At 44.3% G+C, this 14,904-nt stretch overlaps 1 protein-coding gene across 6 annotated transcripts in view; it reads right to left on the reverse strand.

Annotated features, from left to right (window-relative positions):
* Positions 1 to 7,767, reverse strand: part of CASK (calcium/calmodulin dependent serine protein kinase) — a gene marked incomplete at both ends in the record, with an annotated part of 397,099 nt that extends 389,332 nt beyond the window's left edge. For all 6 annotated transcript variants that reach the window (XM_079727526.1, XM_079727525.1, XM_079727522.1 and 3 more), the window contains one exon: positions 7,709 to 7,767. In XM_079727526.1, the coding sequence (XP_079583652.1) occupies positions 7,709 to 7,767 (59 nt within the window). The remainder of the gene's footprint in view (positions 1 to 7,708) is intronic.
* Between the last annotated feature and the right edge of the window lie 7,137 nt (positions 7,768 to 14,904).

The following is a 14,904-nucleotide window of genomic DNA, read 5'->3' on the forward strand; positions in this document are numbered from 1 at the left end:
TACCAATCCATATCATGGAATACTAGGCAGCAGGCTAAGGGGAGACAGAGTTAGACAGATATATAGATGGATATGGAAAGGCCATCAGATACACTATTCTCAATGTAAAATGAATATTTCAGGTTTTTTTAACAAAAAACTTCCAGAAAGGTTGTACAAAAACTGGACAATGGTTACCTCTGGAGAACAGAGCTATGGATGGTGGGAGAAAGGAGAGAGATTCACTATTTACCTTTGCATCATCTATATTTTAAAATTCATTTTATAGGGGCTTCCCTGGTGGCGCAGTGGTTGAGAGTCCGCCTGCCAATGTAGGGGGCGCGGGTTCGTGCCCCGGTCCGGGAGGATCCCACGTGCCGTGGAGCGGCTGGGCCTGTGAGCCATGGCCACTGAGCCTGCGCGTCCGGAGCCTGTGCTCCGCAGCGGGAGAGGCCACAGCAGTGGGAGGCCCGTGTGCCACAAAAAAAAAAAAATTCATTTTATAATTTTATAAAAACTAGTTAATTAATTTTTAAAAGTAATGGAATATTACTAAATCTCAAAATTGGAAACATATATGAACTTTAAGTCAAAACTAGCTTCAGAAGCGAAATCTTCCCAGTATAGAAAGTCAAAGAGAGACTCTCCTATGCTGATTTGGGCTCTATAACCAATCATAGCATAACACAGTCGGCCCTCCACCGGGTTCTGTATTCGCATAGTCAACCAACTGTGGATTGAAAATATTCGAAAAAAAATTCCAGAAAGTTCCAAAAAGCAAAACTTGAATTTGCCTCCCGGCATCTACTTACATAGAATTTACATTGTATTAGGTATTATAAGTAATCCAGAGATGACTTAAAGTATAAGAGAGGATGTGCATTAGTTACATGCAAATACTATGCCATTATATATAAGGGACTTGAGCATCCACGGATTTTGGTATTAGTGTGTGCGGGGGAGAGGGATCCTAAAACCAATCCCCTCACAGATACCAAGGGACTGGCCATCAGGGTAATTACATTTTACTCAGTTGAAAGATGGGATACCCAGATAAATGCGTGACTCTGGGAGAGAAAGGAAAGTAGGTCCTTTACCACCTTGAACCCTGCAGTATAAATCCAATGCCATATTTGATGGTTTAGAATATGCACTCTCAGATGCAACTAAAAAATAAAACCAAAAATGTGAGAGCTGTACACCCCATCAGCTTGTGGCTATGGTTAGGTACCTGCTCTGCAGCAGTAACTCAGTCACTTGATTACTTAGGTGTGCAGTGTTGGCAGACAGCTGAGACGCTCACCACTCAGCAGCTGTGGTTCAGTATACAGTTTTCAGAGTCAGAGAAAACAATTTCAGTATTTTTATCACAGGATATAGGAATAACTGCCCTGTGGAAACAACCCCACCCCACTCCCAACAAACACCTATCTCTGAAACCTCATTACTTCTAGTTTGGCAAGTTAGGAGTAATCAATCAACTATTCTGTCTGTTGGGGTAGGGGAATTGGAAGGAAAAAGCTGGAGAGTAAAAGGGGTGGAGAAAGTTCCAAAATAAATTATAGTTCGGATGGATGGTCAAGATTCTACATTTCCATGCATAAACTTATCAGTTTGGTGGCAAACACTGGTATTTCATTAGAGAGAAAGACAAAAGGACAAAAAGATGAGAAAATGAACCGTAGTATGGAACCTCTACTGAAGAGGTAAGAAATTTAACCAGAAAGTCGAACAATTAAAATTTGCAGTAAATAGGGAATTCCCCGGCAGTCCAGTGGTTAGGACTCCACGCTTCCACTGCAGGGTGCCCGAGTTCAATTGCTGGTCAGGGAACTAAGATCCCGCAAGCCGTGTGGCACGGCCAAGAAAAAAATTTTTGCAGTAAATAAACTCTGAAAATGAAGACATACGCCTTATTTTAAGGAAACTCACTGCAGCATTTTCACAACTGGAATCAACAGCAGAATGCAGCATGAAATGAACGGACTTTAGAACTGGTAGGATTCCCATGTGATCTTGGGCAAGTTACTCACCCCCCTCTGAATCTCAGTGTTTTCTGTAAAATGGGAACAATGAAAGGAGATAACATATGTAAAATGCCTAATATTAGAAGGCATAAATGGCAACTTCCCTTACGAAGTAGGCATGTTAAGTTATAAAAGATTTTTTTTTACTTGTGGACAATCTATGTCAAAGTTCCTTTAAACTGCTTCTGCCACATTTAAAATGTGAAAACATTTACAAAAATGCAATAATTCAAGGACAATCTCAAAAAGTGAGGTACACTTGCTTCTTTAATTTACTGAGTAGAGCTGTAACTGAAGATGGTTGAAAGAATTTTCAATTTAAAGGAAATATCCAAAAACACAAGGGACATTAGAGAGATGCAGTATGGCAGGTGAAACTGTTGCAGATACAAGGGGAAAATGGAAAGGGGTGAACTGCATGTGTCAAGGCTATAGAACATGTCAGTCATGGAAGGTAAGGGAATCACAGGAAGCATTATGAAGACAACGTGCAAACCACACTTTAGGAACTCCAAGTCCTAACGCAGTCTGTAAAAAGCGGACGTGAAGATACTCTGAGAAGGTTGTGCACAGGCAGAAAAGCAACTGAGTGGCTCAGTTCCCTCCAAAGTGGTCCCAGAATCAAAATCCATCAACAGGAATCAACACTGCTTACCTCCTCCCAGTAAGGCCTGCCCCACAGCTTGGATCTTCCTGGGGCACCAGCACTTTAGCTGGTGATTGTGTTTCTTTTCCCTTGTTACATGACTGTCACTCTGATCAAGCACTTCTTTCGTGGAACATATACTCATTTCTGGAAAAATCTTGGTTACTTCAGGCTCACACTTGACCTTTTCCTAACATTAAAAACTCGTTTACCTGGGGCTTCCCTGGTGGCGCAGTGGTTGAGAGTCTGCCTGCCGATGCAGGGGACATGGGTTCGTGCCCCGGTCCGGGAAGATCCCACATGCCGCGGAGCGGCTGGGCCCGTGAGCCATGGCCGCTGAGCCTGCGCGTCCGGAGCCTGTGCTCCGCAACGGGAGAGACCACAGCAGTGAGAGGCCCGCGAACCGCAAAAAAAAAAACAACTCGTTTACCTACCACGTCTAGCCAAAATTCCCAGGGAAGGTGTTCCAACATGACGTAACACTCCCCCCTGTGGTACTAGAAACCCAAATCACTGGGCAAATCAATATATGTGAAAGCCACAGTAATTAGGACAAATTAGCAAAGCTGAATTTTTCTCTATGCTAAATTATATATTTTACATATTATTAATCTGGTATTTACATAAAGGCTGCATTTAACTCAATTCTCTGGCAAACAGCATTATTGGAATTGCAAGTATGAGATTTAAAGTATATAAGCAACTTAACTATACCCTTTTAATAGAGTGTATGTCCAAACACAATCCATACTAAACTGATAGATTTCTTAATATTAAATTAAGTCATTATAGTAGACAGCCATCATCAACTGTTATTGAAGCAATCCTTGTTCTCATTGTCATCAGACAATCACCATATTAGCATTAGGTGAGTGTCATAAATCAATGTGAATCTTAAAAGACCCAAAAAAATCAAAGCCAAACATAGGCTGAAACAAAATTCTTATACAATAAGGCTCAGGAACACAATGTAGAGAAAAAAAAAATCCACGTCTTGGTCTTTTGGCTTCAATACTTCCCCCAAAACATTTATTCTAGTTTTTAAAAACCGTAAGCGTCTGAAAAGCCAGTCCCAAAATATTACATACATAACCTAAGTTTTAAACCAATGACTCTCAATCATAGCTGCACATGAGAATCACTTAGAGAGCGTTAGAAAAAAAATACCAATGACCAGGACCCACTTCCAGAGATTCTGATTTCATTGCTCTGACACAAGCCCCTTGAATTGATCTTTTTAAAAGCTCCCCTGGTGATTCTAATATGCAGCCAGGTGGAGAACCACTACTTTAATACAGCCTTTTGGGACAATAATTGCTCTGAGGTTGATAAACATGCTTTTTGCCTTTTAATGAGATTTTATTAAAACTACTCAATTCACTCCATAGCTAATGAGCAACTGTTACATTGCAGGCACTGTGTTAAGAGAAAGATGTGTAAGATATATTCCCTGCCCTCAAGAAGCTCCCTGTTAGCTAGGTAGAGAGACCCATAAATAAGTAACTGTAATTAAATATGATAAGTGCTCTTGAGGTGTAAGCAAATACAGCATGCCTCACAAACTTGCATGTCATCCTTGAGCAGGGGTCATGCTGCATCATTCCAATTTTAGTTTATGTCCTACCAAAGCAGGAAAGTCAGAAGTTACAGGTTACTAAATACTGAGGCAAATATTCAGCCTACACAAGGCGTAAAGTGTACATTTTGCTATTCTCTTTCACAGAAACCGCTGTACCATGAAGGTAGGCATTTTTATGCTTTAATTTGGATGAATCATTTTAAAATTTCCTTCATGTAATATTACTGATTATGCACTTGCCTATAAAACCATCAATTTGCAAAAGATACAGTAAATGCTTACAACCATAAAAATTAGCTGATTGCCTGTATTTGCATAATACCTTTCCTTTCCAGTAATTGCTACATTTGCTAAGACAAGAAGTTTTGGGACAATGACAGCATTGCAGGTTTGTTTCAGTCTCTTGAAAGATGTTACATGGGAAAATGTCATGGAAACAATAGGCATTCAAGGACCATTTGTAAGACTTTCAAAAATAAAAAGCACAGGGGAAAAGAGTTTAAATTTTTTTTAAAAGATATGGCATTCTCCCAATATTCATAATGGACCAGGCACCCGATTCCCTGTAAGTTAATGGATGAGTGAGTGAGTAGATAAGTAGTGAGGCAGGACAGTGAGTGCGTGGTCAACTGATGGTAAAAAGGTGAAATCCATTTTAAAGCACTTCAGTGAAAATTTAAACCTGTTAAGCCCTAGGGGTCAAAAACAACTTGTGATACTAATTTGTTATAAAAGAAAAATCACAATTCCAGAGAACTTGGATAGAAATCAACAAGGTTTTCGGTACAAGTGAGGGCTTTCTGTTTAAATCCAGAGTTGAACAAATTCTGAGTTAAAATGCATGCTGTCAGAGACGCTGCAAGAAAATCTCAAGTGAATTTCAATTTCCAGATCAATATATGCTGAGACAATTTACCGGAGAAAACCTTCAACCTTTACACACGGTGAGGAACACTATCATTACATTCTCTGCCACAAAGGCTACCTTGAATTCATTATTTCACGGAATGACATATTATAAGCGGCACTGGCCAAGTCAGATTTTGTAGGATATGAATGAGAATTCATGTTCACAGTAGTTAAGGTAGCCATAGAGGAACTATCACCTCAAAATTAGCTTGCTCCCCATCCTTATGCAGCTGTGAAGCAACAGAGGAGATGAATCTAGTTCTACCAGAGGCGTTTCCTGAAAATATTCTATCAAGTATAAGTCAGCAGAATACTGACTGTGCTAATGTGATGCTGACCACTTCTTTTCGATATCCAGAGAGTCACATCATCATTCTTTCAGACCTCAAGGAATCAGAACTAGTTACTAACATTGATTCAATGATGCCTATTTTCCGTTATCACAACAGAATTAACATTTTAATCTCACATTTTCCGATTATGACTTTGCTGGCTCATTTAAATCAAATATAACTAAGACACAACAAACATCATTCCCCCCATGCACACACACACACATAATTATTTGGGGGCTTTGGGGAAACACCTAATTTACCTTCACTGGGTGCCAAGAATGAAGAAACCAAGGAGACTTTTTTTTTGTGACATATTTGTCTCTCTAGAACTGTGCTATTCACATGTGGCTACTGAGCACTTGAAATGTGGCTAATTCAAATGAGGAACTGAATTTTTAATTTTAATTTAGAAAGAGATACTTGATTCAGTTACTAGAAAACTTTTAGGTATGTTTGGAACAACTTGGGTATGTGAATCTACTTTTGCAAATGCAAATTTTATGAAACTTAAATACAGAACAAGTATTTACGATGAAAGTTTAGCTTAGTGTCAGAATTGAGATGTGTGGTTAGTGTAAAATACACATTGGATTTTGAAGAGTGAGTATGAAAGAAACGATGTAAAATAGCTCACTAATGATTTCTATACTGACCACATGTTGAAGTGATAATAGTCTGGATCTACTGGGTAAAAGAAAATATTTTATTAAAATTAATTGCACCCACTTGCTTTTAATCTTTTTAATGTGGCTATTAGAAATTTTACATATATAAAATTACATATGGGGCTCACATTATATATTTTTTGGACCACTCTGCTTTAGAGCACTTCCACAACCACTTTACCAGGGCGCATTTGGATATCCTTCTTCCAGTAAACAGGCTGGTCATGTAACAATAGGGGCAAGGAGTAACACGTCCTTGTATCAACTGGGTCTGAGGAAAGTGTGTAGCAAGCTCTACCCACAATTTCACCATGTGAGGAGACACTGTAATACCTCAGCATGAAAGGAAAATAATAAGTTATCAGCACTTAAACAAATTGAAATCCAGTACTGCAGACAACTTAAAAGAGATAGAGCCAACTGCTCTAAGGTCCTGCTATCATTTCCCAACTGCGGACCTTAAAATAGACGATAAAGCACCGCTTCCAAAAAGAGGCAAAATATTTCAATGGTAGCTATCTAGTAATCCTTAATAACTATGCAAAAATTTCTCTTAAATCTTATCTCCTCAACTTCTAAAGCCACAGAATACACGCTGAACTAGGAAATCAACTTCAGATCGCCAGCATTTCCCTCACAAGCAAATTAGCAGGATTGTGCACTTGGAATACTGTTTGACAAGAATGAAAAGGAAACTATTCAAAACAGATTTAAGAAATGGACAATTAGATGAGGAACTGCAGATTTAATTCTCAATCAGCACTGTGATTAATCTGATTCCCTGCTTTTCCCTGGTGTAATTATACAACACAGATGAAAGGATGAGCATTTGGACTGTCAGTTCTATATTCTGGACCAGCCCGGTGACTCAAAGCAGACGGCGCTACCACGCTAAGCACCATCCCAACAACAGTCGAGGGAAGCCTCGAACACTGATTTAACAGTCATTGCATAACGAGGCATTAAAAATTCGGAAACCCCCAACTCTTTCCACGTTGGTCTACACCAGGTGAAAAATTTGCTGAAACTGAACGCACCCCGTCTTAAATGACCCCCTCCAATCCGGGCATGGGGTGAACACAAAGGCATCTATCTAATACCCTGCACAATAGACACACACCCCACAATTTAAAACCCTGGACGTTCTTTCTCTATCTCTCCACGGAAGCAAAGGAAATGCAAGCTGCTCTTTTCGTTAATGGTCTGTGGTACACGCAAGGTAACAATAAGCCCAACTGTTCCCAGGAAGCAACTATAAAATTGGCTCTGCCACGTCCCTGTGCAACCGTCAGATAAAATGCCGACAGCAGATTTCAGCCGGCCCCACGCCTCATGGGGTGGCCAACCTCGGCTCGTCGGCCTCCACGGATCGCCGAGAAACCCCCAGACACCCACCCCGCGGGGGGTTCAGGTACACGTCTATAAATACTCCCGGGTGAAGAGGACGAGGGAGGAGGGGGGCAGGGCAGGGGGCAGGCCCCGGGCGGGTGCGGGTGCGGGTGCGGGAGGACCCAGGCATCACTGAAATGCATTTTCCCACACTCCCGCTCCCTCGCGTAGAGACTCACTTGCCGATCACCTCGCACAGCTCGTACACATCCTCGAACAGCACGTCGTCGTCGGCCATGGTCCGGAGGGGACAGTGGCCGCAGCGTGGAGGGCTCCGAAAACGGGGGGTGGGGGCGCCAAAGAGCTCAGTGCCCGGCCCCTGGCTCGCCTCCTCCCCTCAGGACCCGCGAGCCCTCGGTGCCGAGGACACTCGAGCGGGGCGGCGAGGCCCGGAGACTGCGGCGCCTTCCTCTGCGGGCGACCGCCCCGGCGCGGGCGGCAGGGCCGGGGCGCTGGAGCGAGGGCGGCCCGGGCCCGGCGCCGCCCGCCCGCCCGCTGCTCCTCGCGCTGCTCGGGCCGCGCTGCCCGGCGTGCGGATCCTCGGGGACCGCGCGGCGCCTCGCTCTCCTCTCGTCAGCCCGCGCGGGCCGCGAGGCCGCGACCGCTCCCTCGGTCGAGGCAGGCTCCGGCGCGGCGCGGGGCAGCTCGGGCTACAGGGGGGGCCGCAGCAGGACCATGGAGGGAAGACCGCCGCGGAGGGAGGTGGCGGCGGCAGAGACGCTCCCTCCTCCTTCTCCTCCTTCTGCCGCCGCCGCCCGCCCGCCTGGGAGTGGGAGGGGGCTTCGCGGGACTGGCTCTCCGTGCGGGCGGGAGCCGCGGCCGCCGCCTTCAGCTCCTCCTCCGCCGCCTCGGCCGCCGACCAGCTCACGAGCCCCGAGCACCCTCCTCTCGCACACGAGCCCTCCTCCCACTCCGGCCGCACGACTTCCAGAACCACAGGCCCCGCCCACTCCAGCCCGTCGGGAGGCGGCGGCCCAGGGAAAGAGCCCGGGGAGAGCGGCGCATGCGCGCGCCGCGGGCCACGTCACGGCAAACCGGCGGGCGCCGGGAATCTAGAAGGGGTGGGGGGCTGAGGCACGCGGGCGGCATCTGCTTAGGCGGGGGCGGGGCGGGGTCGTCACCCCCGCGACCAAGCCGCGGAAGGGGTCGGGGACAAAAGGCTTGCGACCGAACGCGCTTCCTTGGCTCTCTGAGGCGAGAGGCTCGGAAGCCCGGCCGCTCCCTCCTTTTGTAACCACGAGAAGCCTTTCCCAGTTTCTGCTGGGGGAGGAGGCTGGGAAAGGGTCCTAATGAATGGGAAAGCAAGAACAGAGGCGGCGAGGTTGTCACTCCAGATCTTGCTAGGCGGCTGATGCTTTTAGTGCCACTGTCACTCTTTAATGAAAACGAGGATTGTGGATGAAGTGTTGTCCACCTACAAGAAAACGACCAAACAAAAACTGTCCAGGAAGATGTGCAACAACAATTGGCAATTTACAGAGACTGCTTCTCCCGCATTCTGCCCCAAATTCAAATATCTATCCAGCGCCTACACCCCATAGAGACAGCCTAGAGAGAGGTCAGGAAAGCAGGGTCATAGAGACTTTAAACCCCTTTGTATATTGCCCCCTCCCAAATTCCCACTACCTACTCTGCCCCTTTTACTCCCTACGAATGTTAGGCATGTCAGGATAAAAATGCAACTACAGGGAGTGGATGGTACAGGGTCAGCCAGGGAGTGAGGTTATGGGTGTTGCCGCTGTTAGGTTGTATTCAATATGAAGATTTCTGTTCAACTGAGCATGTGCGGAATGAGCCAACGCCATCAGACAGGTATATGCCTCAGTTGAGGACCAATAAAAAGAAAAAAAAAGTCTTTGTTCCTCTGCACAGCTGAAGTGCCCGATTAGTTCATAAATCAGCTTCTAGAAATCATCTGGTAAAATTCTCAGTACGGTAATTAAAACAGAAAGAAGAAGAAGAGAAAGAAAGAAAAAAGATAGTATTTACCAAAGAGTGTGAGGGGGTGGAGACAGCCTATTTTCTCTTCAGAAACGTTTTCTGCAAACCCTTGACCACTCCGTTAAGAGGCTGAGAGATTTGCCAGTGTTAAAGATTTGAGTACTAGACCTTTTTTAAACAATGCAAATCAGAGGAAAAATGTAATTGTATGAGAAGGTTTTCCTCCTTTTCCAAAGAGCTTGTGCATTCTCGAGAGAAGGGAGCTTTAGAGCCCGGGAAACATGGCCTCCATTGAGGGGTCCCACAGCTCCAAGTCACTCACTCCAAATTGGCATATCCACCTGGTACCTAGTGAATAAGGTGTTACTCCATTCTGCCTTGAAGTGTACAGCGACCCTCACCTTGTCAGCTTCATTTCCTTTCCCCAGTCTAAGTCGGAGCTATGCCAAGTCTTGTCGACTTCATTTTGGGGTTTGTTATCTTCCACAGGGACCTATGCTCAGAGGTAGAAAAGGACAATGACAAAATAAAACAAAAGAAATGAAGTTGAATAAAAAAGACGACTACAGAGATAGGTTTGCATTCTGCTCATGGAATCACAGCGGGTTTCGATTTGGAAAGAGCCTTAGAGGTCGGCCAGTCCCACTCTGTCATTTACAGCTGTGGGGTATGCCACCATGATTGGCCTAATTTGGCATTCCCTGATCTCTGGCCTTGAATGGTGCAAGGTCTTCCAGTCAGCTCAAAGCTCAGGACTTTCCCCTCACTATGGATGTGAAACACTCTGTTTCTCCCCACCCCATCCCCCAACCATCACACTGGCCTTGAATAAAGAGTATGCACCCTCATTTGCTGCCAGCAGATGTCTTGTGCCATGAGGGTAGTCAGACCTAAGATGAAGGTGGAACTGAGGGGCAGCAGGGTGGAGATGTCCTCAATGACGTTATCAATCTCTTGTTTAGCCAACTCTCTACACTTTCCCATCATATAAGGCAATGTATTTCCTTACTGTTTAAGCCATTTTGAGTTGAGTTTTCTGTTACTTTCAAAGGAAGCATCCGACTAATGGTACAACAGATGAAAAAAAAAAAGTTCAGAGACAAATATATGTCCATGGTCACGTATTTAGCTCAGCATCTAATCTGAACCTAGATCTCCCAGCTTCCAGTGTGGTATTTAGTGATACTGAAGTCCTCTGTAATACAAATCCCTCAGAACTTGTACCATGCTTTGTGGCTAGAAGTAGCCCCTCTGTTTTTTACAATTAAAATGACCAAGCCTTTTAAATGAAGTTAATTCTTCTCTGGGTTTCTTCCAAAAACCCAATACTCTTCAAATACGCACACCTATAAATGATCAGGTGTCTATAATTTAGTTCCATTTTAGTTTCCATGAAGAAAATGTTAAAGTAACTAGGTGCATCAGTTAGATTGTGTTCAGATGTTAATAATTGAATACTCAATAACAGTGGTATAAACAAATGGGGGGACTTACCTTTCTCCTATAGCAAGGAGTCTGGAGGTGGGTGGTTACTAACATTGTATCAGCTACTCAACGGTGTCATCAGTGACCTAGGTTCTTTCTTTCCACTCTGCCATCCTTGACATGTTAGCTTCTCATTCTCAGGCATGTTGCTTCATCATTACAAGATGACTGCCACAATTTCCAACATCAAAGTGCATTCAAAGGCAGGAATCAGGAAGGTGGCAAGGGTAGGCAAGGCCGTTTTGCTCTCTCTCCCATCTCTTGTTAGGGAAAGAAAATATCCTTTCCCCATCTCACTGGCCAGAACAGTCACATGGCAACTTTCACCTGCAAGAGAAGCTGGGGATGCGGGGGTCTGACTTTTCCTGCCTATTCTTTGAAGATGGGCAAGGGAGAAGTAGGTGGGGAATTGGCTCTGGCAGCCAATCAGCAGTATTTCCCATACTATGAAAACCATCAATGAATTAATTCTCTATCTTCATTATAATGTAGATATACGCTGAGTATATAACTGGTAAGTCTTTTTTAAAATTCAGAAACATTAAAAGACCCACAAGGACGGGGTTGCTGTTAAACCAATTTGATTCTCAGATGTCAGTGAAAATCTTCAGTGACCTTGAGGTATTGGACTTCACAGTTGTGTTAGACTCTCTCAGGTTGTTAGGCTCCCACATAATTTCAACATGACACCGATAGACAAGGGGAAAACACACTCTACAGAAATATTAGCATGAGTACAACACAGAGGTTGGCGTGGCACAGGGTTAATTTAGGCAATTCAGGGTGCAGCCTCATTCTGTAGCTATGATCGTTTAAGCATATAAATTATTACTGAATTAATGAATAAAACTAAGAATGGCATGATCTTAAACTGGAATAAAGTTATTTCCTGGTGGTGTAAGCATGATGCTCTAAGCTCAAATGAAAGCGACCATCAGTCTCTCCAGAAAAAGCTGCATACACTAAACTTATACTCCGATATCATGTGGCAAGTCATTTATTTTATATTCATTCAATGAATGTCTGGTAACCACTGAGGCTAGAGCTGCAAACGAGGCAGACATGGTCTCTGCCCACTCCAAGTTTTGTTCTAGAAGAAAACAAGTAACAGACAGGTAATTACAATTAAGAGTGCTGGTCGTTAGGGTGTGGGAAGTATGGGGAGCAACTAGCCAAGGGAGCTATGGGTCACTGAAGGCCCAACTGAAGAAATGTTTACATGAAGACTGAAGAAAGAATAGAAATTCACCAGATGAAAGGAGTGGGGGCCAGTTGATTCTAGGTAGAGAGGACAGCATTTGTGAAGTCCTGGAGATGAGCAAGAATATGCTATTTTGGAAGAAGAACATGATCTTTTGGAGAAGTAGGTCGTGGCTGGATCACAGAGTGTAGAAAGAAAGCGGTCGGGGTGGGGGTGGGGGTGGGGGTTAGAGAAATAAGCAGCGGGCAGAGAGCAGAATGCATCAAATGCCATTTTTAAGAGTTGACCCATTAAAAGACTGCATATTTCAGTGGCACTAGAGTCTTATGTGTAAACGGAGACCCTCAAAGCCTCATGCACGAACAGAAAACTGTAGCACTTTTAAGTAACTCTTCCTTTCCCACTTGCTGCACCCTGTCCTCTTGCTTAGTTACTTTTAAAATGGAGATGCTCCCCGTATAAATATAAAATTCCTTAAATTGTTGGAGCCAACACTGTAGGTGCACCACTCAAATCCTCTCTGATGGCTTTAACCATTCCTGGGTGTCCCTCCCCCAGCATCAGCAGGTTTTTGCTTCCAAAGCCCACACCTGTGACTTCAGAGGACTTCCCCCATGGAAGTGCCTGGGAGTTTAGGTCTCCCCCATCTGGCTGTTAGTGCAGGAATGTAAAGTCCAGCTACCTTCACAGGGGTCGGGGGTGGGGGGACAACTCTGAGGGTTTACTTATAGCCTGAGCTCCCCTGTGGGGTTAAGCTGCAGCTACTGTCCACAAGCCTTTGCCTGCTTCCCACCCCTTCCCTTTCCTACTCCTCTCATTCCCTAACAGGTTTCTCCTGGGAGTACTTTCTTAATAAATCATTTGCTCATAAATGCCCTTATCAGGATCTGCTTTGAGGAAAACCCAACCTAAAGCAACAGTGTTTTTCCTAGTGACAACTGCATCTGAATCACGTGGGAGCTTATGAAAAATGTTAAAAATCTTGATTCCTGGGCCCTACCCAAGGCCTCCTGAATCTCAGTCTCCTGGAGCATGTCACAAGGATCGGTATTTTTATAAGTTCCCCAAGTGAGTCTTGAATATCTAAAAATTAAGAACCATTGCCCTAATGCTGGCCGCTGAATATGCTCTCTGAAAAAACAAAAATGGAAACAAAAAAGGACCTAGGGCTGACTTCATCACTAGGGTGGAGAAACCATAAGAAATGAAAAACACTTCAGGGAGTAGAAGAGGATCTGAATACAAATGTGTTTCCTTCTGTAAACCACTGTCTAAAGATTCATTTTACCCTTCTTTAATATCAATGAACGAGACACTGGAACCTTTTGTTTTTCAGTGGAAACAAGATTGCCTTTGGATACAGCATAGTGTTGGTATACACTGAACATGTTGTAACTCAAAAGTTAACCAAAAGATATCCCTTCATTGAGCCACTTAAGATCACAAGTACTCACTGGCCTCCTGGGGACCAACACTGTGCTACATGCTAAAGGGGATTGCAATAGTCAGGATTCTTTTGGTTGCAAGTGACAGAACACTCAAACCAGCTTAAACAATACAGAGAATCTATTGGTTCACATAACTGAGAAGTCAAGATGTATGCTAGCTTCATGTGAGGTATGATCCAGGACTCAAATGATGTCACTGAAGATCCACTTTCTCCCAGTCATATCATTTTGCATTCTGTGGTACTGGCTTCATCCTTAGGGTCCACAAGGTGGCCCCCAGAGCTCCAGGCTCTCCCCTTGAAGTGGCAAGACAGCTGCCACTGTTTCACACCTTACCTCCGTATATATCAGCATCCAGGACAAGAGAGGAGGAATCTTATCCAGTAGGTCCTGCCCCGTTCTTGGATTCACTCCCTCATTGGCCTGGTATAAGGCACATGACTATCCCTGAACCAGTCACTGTAGCCAGGGAATGAGAGTCACTGAATAATTTAACCAACCAGGGCTCACCCTTGAGCTGAGTGTGGAATCAATCTCCTGGCCGAGAGTGGAAGGACAAGAAAGGGTCCCAAAGGAGCATCAGGACACTTTTTGTAGGAGAAGGGCAGAATGAATGGTGGGAGGCTCCCTGTTCTAGTCACCCAAACACTGGCGACTGGCATTGTCTTAACACTCTACTTCTTTCTCCATGTTCAGCTAGTCACCGGATCCTGTCAATTTTTCTTTCAAAATTCCTTCTAGATTCTCCCTTTCTCTCCCATTTCTTCAGTCTTCACCACAATGCATTCCCCCATCAACACATACTTAATGTTTCTTCACTTTACTCACTGGGCTCCTGATTCCGACTGCTTGTCACATCCTGCTCACCACGGGGAGGCCCAATTCAGGTCCATGAAAGAGAATTCTCAGCATCTATAAGAGTGCCTGGTGTGCAGTAGGCATTCAAAAAGTATTTGTTGAATGATGAATGAATGAATGAATGGCCTCATAGCCCTTATCACTTCCTGGAACTCTCTTTTGTTTGTTTTGTTTATAGCCTTTCTCCTTCAACCCTTGAACCTAGAAAGTGTCTGGAACATAGTAAATACTCTATATATGTTTATTAAATAAATGGCTATTTGTTTCTTGAATTGGGTTAGAGAATCTCTCATAACTAGGAAGAGATTGAGGAGCGAACAGAAACAAAGTGGTTGGATTCTTGGGAAGAAAATGTGTAACAGAAGATTTTCATAGAGGAGGGGACAGTCAACAGTATCAAAGCTGAAGAAGTATCAAAGAGAGCAGGGACAGAGAAAAGGTC

Source organism: Hyperoodon ampullatus, assembly GCF_949752795.1.
Source record: "Hyperoodon ampullatus genome assembly, chromosome: X".
NCBI lineage: Eukaryota > Metazoa > Chordata > Mammalia > Artiodactyla > Ziphiidae > Hyperoodon > Hyperoodon ampullatus.